Raw genomic sequence first — 15,938 nt, 5'->3', positions numbered from 1 at the left:
TAGACAACAAATCCATATCATCCAAACATATTATTAAGCCAAATTGCATAATCCAAAGTAGAAGGGCATTAAAGTCATTTCACCCTCACCATATGTACTGCTTTCTGCATCCCCAAAAGCCATTTCGGGGCGGGGCAGGAACAATTTTTGAGAAAGTAAAATTGAAGAGAGAGAAAGAGCGAAGAGAGAGAAAATCCAGTACAAAAATCAATATCAATGGCGGTTATTAGGGTTTTCAATTGATCCCAATTTTTAATTTATCCCAATATTAACCTCAAATACTTCCTATTTTTCCTCCCTTTTTTTGTTGCTGCTCAAAAACCCTAATTTTGTTCCCCAGCTCCGTTACAACAGAGTGAATTTTGGGTGTTCTAGAAGGTTCTATGGGTGCTCAAGAGAAGTCATCCAACTCTAATAATCCGATGCAGGTTGGTTTTCTGTTTATTTTTTACTCGAAAAATCGTTGCTTTATAACCCTAAGTACTAAATTCAGCTCGTTTTTAATTAATTGAAATTAATTAATTATTATTATTATTATTTGTTTGTTTGTTTTACTGTTTTCTGTTTTGAGTCGGAGTCTATTGGAAATAGCTTTTCTACTTCATATGCGGTAGTGGTAATACACTGGGTATGTTGTTGTTGTTGTATTATTTTTTGATAACCGTGGTGTTCGGGCCAGCTTGCGTGCACCTCGACTAAATCCAGGATGCCTGGAACCTTTGTTGCTCGTACACTTCAAAAATGTCAACGGGTGCGTGTCAAAAATAGTGTATTTTTGGAGTATTGACGCGGGTGCGGGAGCAAAAGTGAAGAGTTTGTGCAACGTAGCCCGGCACCTCCCATCAGCAATAGGTACCAGGTAACTCTGTCCACCAAGACAGGAACAAATGGGAAGAAATTACCTAGTGTTTGTCTTGGTGGGAATTGAACCCGAGACCTCATGATGCTCATCCCATTTTATTGAAACACTAGGCCAAACGAAATCGATTGTTATAGAATTTATTATTGAGCTTGTTTGGATATTTAATTAGAATTTCAGTATAAAAATTGCTTCTTTATGAACATAAGGACTAAATTCACACTGATTTAGCTCTTTTATTTATTATCTGAAATTGATTATTAGGGAATTGATTATGTCTCAATTTTGAACTAGCTGGAATTGGATATTTAGCTAGAATTTGGCTATAAATCCTGTTTGAATTAGCTTTCGTGCACTTGACTAATTCCACGGGATATGTGCCACCTCCCATCAACAACATGTACTAGGTAACTCGAAATCACCTAGTGTGTTGTTTCTGTTGAGATTTGAACCGGAGACCTCATGACTCTCAATCGCTTCATTGACCACTAGGTCACACCTTTGGGTGCGTTTGGATTAGCTTGTTTTAGGTGCTTTTAAGCACCTTTGTAGTGTTTTGGTTGAGATTAAAAGTACTTTTAACACTTGTTTTTAAGTCAAAATAACAAAAATAAGCCAAAAGCTAAGTTGATTGACTCTCCAAATATGTTGCCACGCCCGTTTCGGATCCTCCAAAAAATGCACTACTTTTGAAGGATCCGACACGCACCCGATGAAATTTTTAAAGAGACCGAGTAACATATGCCAAAAGCCATAAGTTGGAGCATGTTTTGGATGGGCTTTTAGCTTATGCCTCCACAAAAGTTCTTAGAAGCTATTTTGGCTTAAAAGCACTTAAAATAAGACAATACAAACAGGCTCTTAGAAATCCTAACTTTTAGTTTTTTTCTTATAATTCATAAGCTATAAGCCTATCTGAACAAGCTCTATGTTATTTGAAATTAATTTGTGTTGAATTCATTACGTTTAAATTCTGAACTAGCTGGGATTTGGGTTATTTAACTAGAATTTGGACTGTGTAATTATAGTTTCACTATTATCAATATCTGAGATAAGTAACAGTAGGGGACAGTAAATTTTGGGGTTGTAGAGGTTTCTATGGACGCTCAAGAGAAGTCATATATTGCAACTATAGGTGGAGTTGGAGGTTATTTTTTTTTGCAGTATGGTTTGACGATTGAAGTGGAGAAGGGTAGAGTGGCAGGCCAAATTATACAACAAATTCTGAACACCGAGCTATTGGTATAGGGGATATCTGGGTATGAGAATCGATGAAGCGGGTCTGAGGGGAATTTACTTTTGTTGTTGTCCTTGCGTTTGAGCTAGAATTGCTTTGATTTGCTGCACTTGCGCCGAGGGTCTTTTGGAAACAACCTCTCTGCCTTCACGAGGTAGGGGTAAGGTGTGCGTACACTCTACCTGCCTTGTGGGATTACAGTTGTTATGTTGTTATTGTATGTCACTTTAGGACACAGGTCAAAGCCCACGGGTTTGGCTAAAGGTAGCTGAGCTCAAAATATAATATTTTGCTGGGTTTCTTTGGCAGTGGTATTCTAGTATTTGTGTTTTGGTTTAGTTTCATTTCAGAATGTACTTGTGGTGCAAGGTGGAGTGTTATGTCTTCTATGTTTGCTTTGTTATATTGTTGAATTCTTACTGAAAGTGGACCTGCATTGTTGATTTGTATGTTAGAATCTAGAAAATAAACCTTCTCTTGTTTGGCGCTAGGAGAAAATGTCCTCTCATCATGGGATATTGGGATATTCTGAGTTGGTGGTGTTGATGGTTAGTCTGCAATTCCCTGTTTTTTCTTTTGTGGATAAAAGAATTGAAAATCGCATACAGTCTCATTAGGGATCTTGTTATGTTATTGAGGGCACAAGTGGCGAACTTAATGTGAAAAATTATGAAGCTATTTTTGTCTTAATACACTGTTCAAACAGAGAAGCTATTTTGTCTTAATATTGACACAAAAATTCGACATCCTCCACCTTTTCTTAGAATAAACAATTTCAGGGATGAAAGAGGGCATAAACTGAACAAGTCTGGATTGCTCTGATAGATTACTTGAAGTTAGACTAGTGAGGGAGTCAGCTGAAAATTTGGATGTGAGAAGCACTTTACTTTGCATAGGTTTTAGGATAAGTAGAAATTTAGGAAAGTCCATGAGAAGAATAATTGTGAATTGCGAAAGTTTAGGATTTTTTGTGCCTAAATGCGAACAACCTAAAGCTTTAAACTTTGTGAAGAATGATATGACGGATCATAGATGAAGATGTAATACATTGAATTAGAATAATATGGTTGAAAAGGAGTATTACGAGACTACCATATGAAAAAAAGATACCTAACAATATTAAATGCAAATTTATAAAGCTGTTGTGAGACCAACACTGTTATATGGAAACAACCATGTCATATTGGAGTAAATGTGAGTGTCCGAGGCTTAATGTATTGTATCCACAAGATGAATGTCCTAAATATGCGTATGTTAAGATTTGTATTTGTATTTTGTATATGTGGGACTCCCATTTTGTAATAATCCACCATTAGCTTAGTGCTTGTACATTAATAATTTTTTCTTCTGTGTAAAAAAAGAGATGGTTGTGCGACAATATGAGATTGGACATTTTAGAATTGATCCATTCTCTGCAACATGAATTTTTTTGCTCTCTTGATTATCAAAAAATATTAAAATTATTAAGATCTTGGTAGAAGATGAAAAGAGGACAAAATCATAGAAGATTTCTAGAGATTGTTTGGTCTTATCTTGCATAAACTTCTACATCCACCGATTGGTAGTTGTTTAGCAATATGATGATTGAAGTTAATAATAGGAGACAACTTTTCATTTCTTATTAAGAATAGGTAATAAAAGGAGGGAAAGCAGCCTAATTAGTAAGTTCCCTCAAAATGCCTAAAAGCTCTCGGAATTAATGTCTGCCTTAAGCATGTTTGCCAAGCTTCCATAATCTGCTTATTTTGAAAAGTGTTTTTTGTCGAAAGTGTTTTTTTGTTTCAAATAAATAAATAAATAAAATAAAAATTTTTTGGAGAATAACCGTGACCTTTATTTTATAAAAAGTCAGTCAAGAATAGCCCGTACTCTTTCCCGGAATTTATCAGCTCCCTTGTCTTATGATAGATTTTCTTCCTTTATTTTGCATGCATTACCTTGATGCTTTTGTTATTTATATACCACTTCATAAAAGAATAGTAGTTTGTCTTTGGAAAATTCATTTGACAAGTCCTTCTAAAATCATTTGGTCAACATTAGATCTGCAATTTGTGCTTGATCAAGGTTTGAAAAGTGTTTCGGGGAAAAATACTTTCTTCATCTCCTGAAAAGCATTTTCTTGTGCTACTGTACTACAGCATGTAAAGCTCCATCATCTTGTATTACGTTAATTTTGCAAGATTAACCTTCGTCTCATCTGTACTGCAGCGTGTAAAGGTCTATCGTCTGAATGACGACGGGAAATGGGATGATCAAGGAACAGGTCATGTTACTGTAGATTATATAGAGGTGAGTGTTTGCAGAATGTTTGATGTTCAGCTTATCCATTTTGTTTGTGTCAACAAATAACGGGTCATATGGACTGAATGGGAGGGGGTTAATTTGTATGCATCTGATTTTGGATGCTGATGCAGAGATCAGAAGATCTAGGATTGCTTGTAGCTGATGAAGAAGATCATGAGACTTTGCTCCTGCACCGTATCAGTGCAGAAGATATCTATCGGAAGCAAGAAGGTATCCTCCAGCTCCATAGTTTTGTCTCCTTTCTCCCTGTTTATAACTTCTGTTATGTTATACAGTTCCATGAGAAAACATATTCTTCTATTCAGATACAATTATATCCTGGAGAGACCAGGAGTATTCAACTGAACTGGCTCTTAGCTTTCAAGAGACAACTGGTTGCTCCTATATATGGCAAGTTTTGGAAATTGTCTTTGTTTTTGTTTTAAATCTCCTCTGTTCTTGGTTATATACTACCCTCCTTAAATCAACTTTTTTAAGGTTGCTTGGATTTTTCAAAATCTGTTGGAAGCACCAGCAAATAACATCTGGTCTTTTTTTGCTTTGTAGGGACCATATATGTAGCGTGCAAAGGAACATGCACTTCAGTAATCTTAACAGTGAGTCTATAGAGTGATATTTTTGTACGCTTGACAAATGGAACATTATTGACTTTCCATGATTCTGAGTTTCAAAAGTTTGGCTGTGAATATAGTACTCACTTGGGCATAGTCATATTTCTGGCCCCATGTGGATATATGGAGTATGTATACTAAAAATATTTGGTCCATTTTTTTCCAACTAATTAAAATTAAATGAGATATGTGTCTTTATCCAAACAGGAAATGTAAAACTCAATTGCATATTTGTCGTGATTTAGTATGAAAGTGTTTCCCCACGAATACGTTCAGTTGCTATTGTTGAATGCTTCAGTTGCTATTGTCTTGATATGAATACATTTTGATGCTGAGAACCACAATAAATTGCTGGCTTTTACAAAAATAGGACCATATAGTCTTTCTCCTACTTCTGGGACACCTATCATTGGGCTCTTTTGTGCTTACAGAGAACTGTTGATTCTGTTTATCAATTTTGTCATGCCTATCGGAATAAGGTTTTATATGCATGACTTATTTGTTTCGCTTCTTTTCCCTGACTATTTTCAGATGAGACATTTCATAGTGTCAACAGTGATTTGAGGGAGTTGCCCCCGGTTGATCTTTCTACTCTTCCCTTGATATTAAAGGTTCATCTGATTTCATCCTTTCAGCATTTCTTATCTTAAATAGTTCAAATGTATTTTTCTTATATTGTCTTGGTAGTTTCCTAAGTTGCACTCAAGGGTGTGCCCTAGTAATCAAGAGTTTTTCTTTTTTTAAAAGATGTGGGTTCAAATCCAGGCAAGACTTCCTACATCTACCTAAAGCCTTGGTTGGACAAAGTTAATTGGTATCTGTGCTGGTGGGATGAGTAGGTACCTGTGGTTAATATGGTCATTATTAATAAATTACTGTGATGCGTTCTCAATCCTAACCAAAAAAAGGCATGTAAAATTAAAAGGTATAGGGTATAGGAAAAGTCTGTTTGCCTTTTTTTTTTTTTTTTTTTTGTCTTGGGGGGGGGGGGGGGGAGGCAATACACTTTTTGAGTTGTGTAAATCTTTTTGTACTGTGTACTGATTTCTGAAAATGTGTTATTGTTTGACCTGCAGACAGTTGTAGAGGGTGGCATTGCTGATCAGCTGCGTGTTACAGAACTAATATTGCACGATGTGAGTTTCATGAATCTTTCAGTTCTCCAAGTTTGATTTCTTTTTGGACGATTAATCGTCATTGAAGTGAGGGATTTCAACCTCAAATTAGCATTAGTAATATCTTCCTCGTAACAAAGAAATCAAAATTTGAAGTTGCATCAAATATGTTAGCTTAAGAATTAGTTGCTGTCATATTCGTCACCCATCTTGAGAACATAAAAGTCCTGTCTTCCCCCTTTTGATCCAATTATTAACTACTCTAACAATAACTGGATGAGAACTTGATTATCTGTTACAGATAAGTAGGAAAATTGAACTGAACTATCAGTGGATTCTAACTTTCTTTTGGTAAGTTGTATATAAAATTTTGATAGGTATAGTAAATGTTTTAATGCCTTAAAGTGGTGGCTGTATGTACAGATTAGCACTCTGTACTGCCAGTGCCCTTCCCCCACCCCTCTTCGTCCCTCCTGGTTTTCGTGTCTTTGGCGCCTTTCCCCATCAACCTGAATACAATCTGGTCCAGCTAGTAGCTCAACATGGGTCCCTTACTCGCTCTGGATCTGTAGAGATTTTTCCATCGCTAAACGAAATATCTGTAGAGATCTGTAGAATCACTGCTTCTGCCTCAATGCCTCCTTCACCCCTTTACCAACCGTGAAGTAGCTGGAAGTCGCCGAATCTTCTTTACTGTTTGTGAATATTCTTTGTGCAAAGTGCAGTATTCTATTCAAGTTAGTGCTGAACTCTCAAGGAGTTTCTGATGCTATACATAAGACGAGAGAAAGGGGGAGGAGCCCTTCCCGCTCCCATCTCTAAAAGGGCGAAACAAGAGAAGTGTTACGTTTTTTTCATTGATTTGTATTCATTCTAAGAATTACTTGTTTATTCATTTGTTTCCTTGTTTTCTGGATCAATGGGTGAATCATACTGAGTCGGGTTCTTTTGTTCTCCAGCAAGATTTTTTCAGTAAGCTGATGGATTTGTTTAGGATCTCTGAAGATCTGGAGAATATTGAGAATCTTCACATCATTTTCAAAATAGTGAGAGGAATCAGTTAGTATTTCCTACCTGTCTCCCATTTTCTTTCAGGTATGCTTTGGCTTGTTTTTGCAGGATTTAACTAATCAGCATAAAATGGTTTCTTGCAGTTATGCTCAATAGCACACAGATCTTTGAAAAAATATTTGGTGATGAGCTGATAATAGATATTATTGGGTGTCTTGAATGTAAGTCTTTAATCCTATTGCTTTCAACTTAAAATGATTTTTTTTTTTTGATTCCAATAGAACTCCATTGTTTAATTATATACTGGATCACCAACTCTTCGTCCAACGTCTTACGCTGAAGACATTTCTTTGCTTATTGATCTCATTTCGGAATTCCCTCGTGTTTTGGTCAACAGATGATCCCGATGCTCCTCATGTTCGTCATCGCAATTTTCTTAAAGAGCATGTGGTCTTTAAGGAGGTACATTGTGTTTCTTTTCTACTCCTTTTCTTCCTGCTGCAATAGTGCCCCTTAGAAATGTTTGCTGAAATGTCTTCAATGTTAGTTTTGTTTGCATTTATTGATATCTGTTATTTGCTTTGTGGGTGTGTCAGGCTATATCTATTAAAGATCCGATAGTCCTTTCAAAGATACATCAAACATATCGAGTTGGCTATCTAAAGGTGATTATGTTCTTTTACTTTTTAGATCACATCCTTGTGCCATCAAGGAAACTTACAGTTTGTGGGCTAACTTTCAGGATGTCATTTTGTCTCGAGTTTTGGATGATGCAACACTTGCAAACCTTAATTCCATGATTCATTCAAACAACGCAGTTGTAAGATTTGCTTTTCCTGAAATTAAAATGTTCTGTTGTCTGGTTAATATAGTCTCTTACTGTCTGGTCTTGATATAGGTTGTATCTCTCTTAAAAGATGATAGCACTTTCATTCAGGATTTGTTTGGAAAGTTGAAGTTGCCTTCTACATCTGCAGAATCAAAGAAAAATTTGGTAAATAAAATTGTTGTTTCCATGCACTTTTGGGCTTTCACCTTCATCTTTTACTTTTTGTTCCTTATTATTATATTTGTCGGGAGACCTGGGAAGGGGTATTTGTAGTCTCTATCATAATTATACTTAGTTTTCTTTTCCTGTTCTTGCATTGTGCAGGTGCACTTTTTGCATGAGTTTTGTACTTTGAGTAAGAGTTTGCAGGTGGTTCAGCAACATCGTCTATTTAGGTATTCATCACATGCTTCGTCTTTCATATTAATATCAATCTGATCTATTTTATGTTGCTTTCCTAGCAAATGGAGCTGATAGAACTGCAAATACTATTGTGATTTCAGGGATCTTGTTAATGAAGGCATATTCGATATCATAGCTGATGTTTTGCAGAGTGAAGACAAGAAGCTAGTCCTGACGGGGTAATGGACCATATCGTTATATTTTAGCAAGTAGACTCTTTTCCTTTTCCTTCCGTCTTTTTACATGATTTTGGTTGTTGTTCCCCAAAAATTCTCATCCGAAATGATTCTAACTGATGCAGGACAGACATCCTCATTCTTTTCTTGAATCAAGATTCAAATCTTCTGCGGTCTTATGTAATTCGCCAGGAAGGTCTTGCGTTATTTGGGCTTCTGGTGAGCAAAAATTTGTTTTTTTCTTTTCCTTGTAATTTTAACATCTACGGTTGCTCAATGGTGGGGACTAATAGAATATCATTATATCAACATCTCTCAACCGTTGGTTACCTGTTCCAAGATGCATTCATTCATTTAACATTTTTTTTTATTGTTGCAATGATTTGCTTCAATATGTGGATCGTGAATCATATGCCTGCCCCCTCCAACATGTTAAGTTCTAACTTGTGAGGCATCTGCTGTCATGTTTAAATGCTCAGTTATTCTATGCTGTGAATGCGGTACTTGATTCATGATGATATAAATAATTGGAGAAGTGGTTGGTCTCTCCTCCATCTCTTATCTTTTTGATGTTTCCTATTTCGTATGCTGGATGGTTTTGTAATGGTAACACAAAGACTTGTCTTTTTTCTGGCTTTTACTGTATTTGTTAATTTAGTACTCATCTTCTTTTTCCTTGGCTTAATGTTACTATTGGATGGTGTTGAACCGCACTTGCCACCATGGAAGTTACTCGAAGTAACTAATAATATGCTTTCAAATTTGCAGGTGAAAGGTATGCTAACAGATTTTGAGGATGATATGCATTGCCAGTTTCTTGAAATTCTGCGCAGTCTCTTGGATTCGTATGCATCAGGATCACAGGTGCTTTGCTTATAACTCTTCTGGTTTTACCTTGATTGTTATAGTTTTTGGTTTTATCGGGGTAGTTAAATTTTAATACCTCGTCCAGCAAATCTGGGTAGTCAAGTTAATGACCAGGTTGGTACTTTCAACATAGATATGGACAATGTGCCTTTTCCTGACAGATCTAGAATTTTGTCTCTTTATGTCTTCCCAATTTCAGTGATGGTGGGTGGAACATCTTGTACAAATTTTATTCTGGACTGATAATATCTGACCTCTCTAAGCAGGGAAGTGCACTTCATTATTTTGACTCTAGTGCTTGTTCTTGAGATGATGTATGAGCATACTAGTAGAGATAGGATTAGGAATGAAGATATTTGAGTGGCCTTTGTGATAGACAAGATGAGGGAGGTGAGGCTGAGATGGTTCAGGCATGTGAAGAGGAGACACGTAGATGCGCCAGTGAGGAGGTGTGAGAGGTTGGCTATGGTGGGTATTAGGAGAGGTAAAGGTAGTTTGAAGAGGTATTGGGGAGGGTGATTAGTTGACATGAAACACCTGCAGCTTATGCAGCTTACCGAGGACTTGACCCTAAATAGGACAATATGGAGGTTGAGTATTAGGGTAGAATGCTAGTTGGTCCCTTATTAGTGCTCTACTACTATTCTATTCTTCGATTTTATTTTTACCTGTTGTTTCCTAAGCTTTGGTTATCGTACTATTTGTTGTTGCTACAGTTTCTCTATCTATAGTTTCTTCACTACTTCTCTTACTGATTTGATGTGCTTACCTTGAGCCGAGGTTCTGCTGGAAACAACTTCTCTACCTCACAAGGTAGGGGGGGTTAAGGCTGTGTACACCACCCTCCCCAAACCCACTTGTGGGATTACACATGGTACATCGTTGTCGTTGTCTAGTGCTTGTTTACAAATCTAGGAAGGGTAAGGATCAAGGAATGGATTATAGAGGAAGACAGAAGCAGTATACAGTGGGGGAACTTGACTACCCAAGAAGCATTTTAGGTGGTTCTGCATCTGCAAACTTGAGGACCTAGGGCGTTGTTCATGGGAAAAGGTCACAAAATGCAGGATGTGTGGTAGGCACACATAACGAGTTTAAATCCTTCTCTGGACCAAGTTTGGTTGTTAAATGAAAAAGGGTAAAGGAGTCTACCCATTATCCACTTAGTATCAAAACTAGAAACGAATGATTTCTCGGTTATCGGATAAACAAAGTATCTCCAATTTGGTTCGTTTGTGTTTTGGGATGGGGATTAGTTTTTTTGTGATTAGCTTTAGAGTGCTAGTATTTGAGAAAAAAACAAGTATATGCACGGGTCTCCTCTTTAATTGCAAAAGTTCTTTGATGAGTTGGCTCACATAATCCACATGGCAACTGAACATGCAGAGATCATGAGTTTGTGTTTCACCGATCCTTCTTATAAAATGAAATGTTTGGGTGCTTGCCCATGCAAAGAACCTCCTCGAAGATGAAAGATGTGTTTGACACAAAAAAAATAAGTGAAAATGTGTTATCTTATAATTCTTACATTTCAACTACTACTTAGGAGTTCTATTTTTTTTTTTTTTTTAAATTTCTGTTTGTTTGTTTCAGAGAGAGAGCATTGTTGAAATTTTCTACGAGAAGCACCTAAATCAACTCGTTGATGTTATAACTTCATCCTGCCCAACTGATGGTATCACTCAAACTGTCAGTAACTCTGAGAGCTTTGATGGAGGAACTGGAAAGCAAAGTAGTGTCAAGCCAGAAATACTACTAAATATTTGTGATCTCCTATGTTTTTGTATCGTGCACCATCCTTACAGAATAAAGTAATATTTTCATCTTGGCATCAAATTACTTTGTTCCTAAATGCTAAATTTGATTATTTGTTTAATCTTGATTCTTTTCTGTGTTGCAGGTGCAACTTTCTTCTTAATAATGTGATAGATAAAGTTATGTTTTTGACACGAAGAAAAGAGAAGTACCTTGTAGTTGCTGCTGTTAGATTTATGAGAACTCTTATTTCCCGCAATGTAAGTTGTTTACTTCTATTAAGCAAGAGAGTGTTGTCTGTGGACATGACTGTACTGATCAAGTTATAATTCATTTGTCCTCTGTGGTGAATGTTTTACCCCATGAAATTAGCTTAACATGTTTTGAGAAGTAGCCCCAAGGCTTTGGTCCAATGGTAAAGGAAGTATAATGCAGAATGGGTGGTAGGCGCATTCATGAGTTCGAATTTGTGTGCCAACTGGGATTGGGCCAGCTCATCCACAGGAATGTCTGGGTCATTAAGACACAAGATTTTTTGCGTAGGACTGCAGATGCGCCTGTAATTTTTCTTTAGTGGTGCTTTGTATTTCTGCTTTGTTCTGATTGTCTCGTGGTGATTCATGAGCCCATGATTGCCCTAGAGACTTGGTGAATGTTGAAGGAAACTGGTAGCTAACTTATGTAGTTTCTTTTATCTGATAATAACTAGGTAAAAGTAAAACTGCTGAGACTTGAAGTGGTTTAGACTCCTAGAGTCCACTGTGACATAGAATAGGGCGTGACCAAATATAAGAATCAATTCTTGTATTATAAGTCTCTAGGTTCTGGTGGTTAGAAACATTAATCCACACTTTGATATAGAAATTAACCTTTTGATATTAAGTAAGATTTTCTGCAACATTGGTCTTAGTAAGTTTGAGATAATGTCACTATGATTGAGTTCTTAAAGAGAATTTGTTGCAACATTCAACATTTTTGCATTGGTAGAGCTTTGTACTGTAGAAGATGTAATCGTTAAAATGACATGGGAGATTGTAGGTTCATAGGTACCATTCAGAATTCGAACATTGCCTTCTACCTTGATTCAATAGTGTAAAATTTTCTAAGAATGGTTTCAAAATCGTGGACCAGAATATGATATGTTATGATTCTTTTTCCTTCATGTTTGGTGCTAAAAGTAGAATTTTATTTGGTTTGATTTAGTGTGGGGCTGTGAAGCAACCTTATTAATCCTTTGGGAATGGTAGACAGTGCCTTCGTTTTGGTTGTACTGCCTAAATGTCCTTGAGCTGGTCGAGGTTTCTTGGAAGTCGATAGTAATAAGATGATTATCTTGTATTAATATTCTTAATATCTTGTATTTAGGAAACATCCAAGAACTAGGAAATTTTCCTCATATCATGTAAACCTAACTCCTATATAATTAGTCAATTTGTATAACCAACCAATTTCTATACGGGTTTTCTCTCTTCATCTAAATGTCATTTCACATGGCAATAGAGCTTCTATAAATTTCGCAGACTGAAGTATTTTTCTATGTTCATTATTTTCGAGTGTCACCCTTTCGTATATTTGTGATTATATTAAAATTCTTTGATCTGCAGGATGAACATTTGATGAATTACATAGTAAAGCACAATCTCCTAAAACCAGTTGTTGATGTCTTTGTTGTTAACGGAGATCGCTACAATCTTCTAAACTCAGCTGTTCTTGAACTTTTTGAGCATATTCGTAAGGTTGTATCTTATTTCCTTCACCTGCTTAGATTGTGAAAGTTAATGTGACGTGGCTTCTCTTATTTCTTATGGTCTGACATGATATAATGCAGGATAACTTGAAGATATTGCTCAAGTATTTAGTCGACTGGTTCTGGGATGAACTAGTTAAGTTCGAAAAGTTGACATCTATCCACTCTTTGAAAATTAAATATGATCAGGTATTATCCATTGCGCCTGTTGTTCAGCATTACACTCTTGATAGTGATGCTTGGCTCATAACGGGTTATTTGGGTCTTTCGTAGTCGCTAGACTGTTCAGGAACGAGAAGTGTCGGCAATCTATTAGACGACCCTAGGAAACGAGTTGATGACCGTGGTTTAGAGAAAGAAGAAGAGGAATATTTCAATGAAGAGAGGTATGCTTTACTTTTTTTTCATGTAAAAATGTTTCAGCTGATACCCACTGAATATGTGTATCCTTCAGTGATGAGGAGGATTCTGCCTCTGCATCCGCGGCCAATGCAAGTAGGCCAGCCTTGCCTAATGGATCTGCTCCAAGCGTCTCACCTGTGAGGTAAGTAACTGTTACTCCTTGAATCTGAATTTATTAAACTAAGGGAATACGTTTTGAGACTCCCGTTTCTTTAGATCTGGGGGGCTCGTCGATTATGATGATGATGAAGATGATGAAGATTATAAGCCACCACCTAAGAAGCAATCAGATAATTCTGATGAAGATGGATCAGTGGGGTCTTTCCCGTTGAAACGTAAGCTATCGCAGAAAGAAGAGCCTGAGCCAAAAAGGTTGCAGCGTATTGCTAAAGGTTCTAAGTCTCGAGACAGTGTTTTTGCTGCTTTATGCTCAACCTTAAGTCAAGCAGTTTTACCCTCTAAAAAGACGGGAAGTACAGCACAAGACGGTTCATGCTCAGATGGAGACAAGAAGACTGTCGAATCCAAACACGAGGAAAAAGGGGATTCTACTGATAATGGCAGTGCAGATTTGGATAAACATGACAACCGAGAACCAAATTGTCCTCAAAGTTGTGCTGAAAACATGCACAGTTCTGATGATAACAGGCAGAGAGGAGAGGACCATCCATTAATACCGCCAAAGTCATCGCCTGAAATGACTGTAAATGGATCATGACAACTCTTTCTGATTCCTACCATGATCTACAAGATATTGCTTGAGCATGTGCTTGCTTCAAATCAGCCCTCAGTAGAACTTCAGCACGCGTGATGAGCTAACAGGTGATTCGATTGTTGAATTTCGTAACTATTGGGGGAAGGGAGTCTGTACAGTGTTGTCGCAAGCATGGGGAGAGAATAGCCGCAGGCTTGAGTTCTCTTTTGTTTATCATTTCCAATTGCTCCTGTAAAACCTTACATAGATATAGAATTTTGCATTCTCCAATTCTTTGGTTTATCTCTACCCCCAACTCCATCACTTTAGTTATGTGCACTTGTATGCTGCAATGTATAGGGCACCCAACTTTTGCCCTATAAAGGTTATTCGTCGACTTAGAGAGGTCAGTGTTACTTGAAGGCCAAGTTTTCTGTTTCAATGTTGCCTAATTATATACGAAATTGTATATTAAAATTTGAGTGGACTATCAACATTTTGCTGCTTATATGTACATTAGATTCACATTGATGTCTTAAAACAAATTTATAAATGCCCTTTGCTACTTGGTTCTTCTCTCTTTTGTACCTCAACAACTTTATGTAGTATTTTCACCCTAGCTTTTACTCTTTTACTAGTCAAACTTGTCGTCGAAAACGCTCTTCTTGAGTGAGAGTCTATGAAAATATGCTCTCTATGTGTGGCAAGAGGTAAGGTCTGTGTACTACTCTTTTGGGTTTCACTTGTGGGATTTCTATAGCTTTTATGTTTATCGAGCTTGTTTTTGAGAACGCTTTTGTTGAACTGATGGTCCATCGGAACATACTTTCTACGTGTGGTAGAAGTAAGGTCTCTGTACATTCCTACTTTCTCACCTCATTTGATCCCATTTGGGATTTATATTAGGTATGTAGTTCAAGGTTTTGCACATTCTCCAATGTCTCTCTTGGCTGTTTAATTTTTTCTGTTGTGTTGTATTACATCATGGAGATGTGTTGGTTGGTTTTAGTCATTGCTTGTAGACTTGGTCATTGGTGTTTTTTCTCTCACTCTAACAGGGTCACTATTAGTGGTATTAGGTAGACATATTGTAACACCCCGTATGTATGTTTGTATGTCCCTTTAGAGCGAAAAAAATGAGCTTATATGACCCTTAGATTGAGTAGAAAACGTTTTGGGATGAAGTTTAGGACGTGAAATGGGATCATGTGTCACGCCACGCGCTAGGAGGCCGTGTCTTGGCCTCGCGTTGCACGGACCATCACAAGGGTGGTCTATTGCCTCGACCTCGTGGTGGCCTCCGCATCCGCACCCCCTATTTCGTCGACTGAATTTCATTTTAACATGTTATTTTGAAGCCACGCTTTGTTATGCTCATGATTTTAAAGGCGAGATTTTGATTTCTTGAATGTTTAATGATAATAATTTTGGTGATTTGCAAGTCTTGGTATGACGATAGTAAATGTGAATGCTTTAATGAAAAACTCTACGGATAAATGTTAAGAAAAATGTTTTAATTTGGGCTTAAAGAGAATTATGTAGTTCACCGAGAAGGTGTAGTCGTCGTGAACCAACACTGAAAATCGTGTTTGCCTTCGTGGGGAAGGTCCTATTCTGAAAAATGGCTGATCGCCGAATGCTTTCTTAGTATTACAGTTTATGTTGATGATATGAATGACCAAATTATGTTATCTAATCCACGCAACAAGCATGGATCGAGGTGCCGCTAGTTGGGTATGGACTGAACCTATATAGTCGTGGGTTACTTAATGTCGGTGTAAACTACATAATTCAGAATTAAAGCTCTTCATGTAATTTTATTTCTCTAATTTTTAAGTCGCTTCTTATTTTCTCTATTATGGGTTTATGTTTCGAGTTCTATCAACGGCTTTATCAATTATTTTAGTTCCTTTCCTTCGTTTGCATGCT

At 37.0% G+C, this 15,938-nt stretch overlaps 1 protein-coding gene across 5 annotated transcripts; it reads left to right on the top strand.

Moving 5' to 3' along the window:
• The first annotated feature begins 100 nt into the window (after positions 1-100).
• Positions 101-14,574, top strand: LOC107850681 (serine/threonine-protein phosphatase 4 regulatory subunit 3). Of its 5 annotated transcripts, XM_016695381.2 has the most exons (25): positions 113-428; positions 2,588-2,644; positions 4,305-4,385; positions 4,511-4,610; positions 4,706-4,790; positions 4,947-4,996; positions 5,543-5,622; positions 6,088-6,147; positions 7,086-7,185; positions 7,281-7,358; positions 7,535-7,599; positions 7,734-7,802; positions 7,880-7,957; positions 8,036-8,131; positions 8,291-8,361; positions 8,470-8,547; positions 8,670-8,763; positions 9,313-9,408; positions 11,005-11,222; positions 11,312-11,426; positions 12,771-12,902; positions 12,995-13,102; positions 13,187-13,299; positions 13,368-13,457; positions 13,532-14,574. In XM_016695381.2, the coding sequence occupies exons 1-25, from the start codon at positions 384-386 to the stop codon at positions 14,031-14,033; spliced, it is 2,661 nt and encodes an 886-aa protein (XP_016550867.1). In that variant the 5' UTR covers positions 113-383; the 3' UTR covers positions 14,034-14,574. The 5 variants fall into 5 exon arrangements, 4 of the variants coding, with proteins under 4 accessions (XP_047257293.1, XP_047257292.1, XP_016550868.1 ...); XM_016695382.2 differs by lacking the exon at positions 2,588-2,644 and having other exon boundaries at positions 105-428; XR_001668687.2 differs by lacking the exons at positions 11,312-11,426; positions 12,771-12,902; positions 12,995-13,102; ... (1 more) ...; positions 13,368-13,457; positions 13,532-14,574 and having other exon boundaries at positions 102-428; positions 8,675-8,763; positions 11,005-11,036.
• Positions 14,575-15,938: the final 1,364 nt, after the last annotated feature.

The sequence above is a fragment of the Capsicum annuum genome, chromosome 12, assembly GCF_002878395.1.
Source record: "Capsicum annuum cultivar UCD-10X-F1 chromosome 12, UCD10Xv1.1, whole genome shotgun sequence".
In the NCBI taxonomy this organism is placed as follows: Eukaryota; Viridiplantae; Streptophyta; class Magnoliopsida; order Solanales; family Solanaceae; genus Capsicum; species Capsicum annuum.
This window is presented reverse-complemented; position numbering and strand designations above follow the sequence as displayed.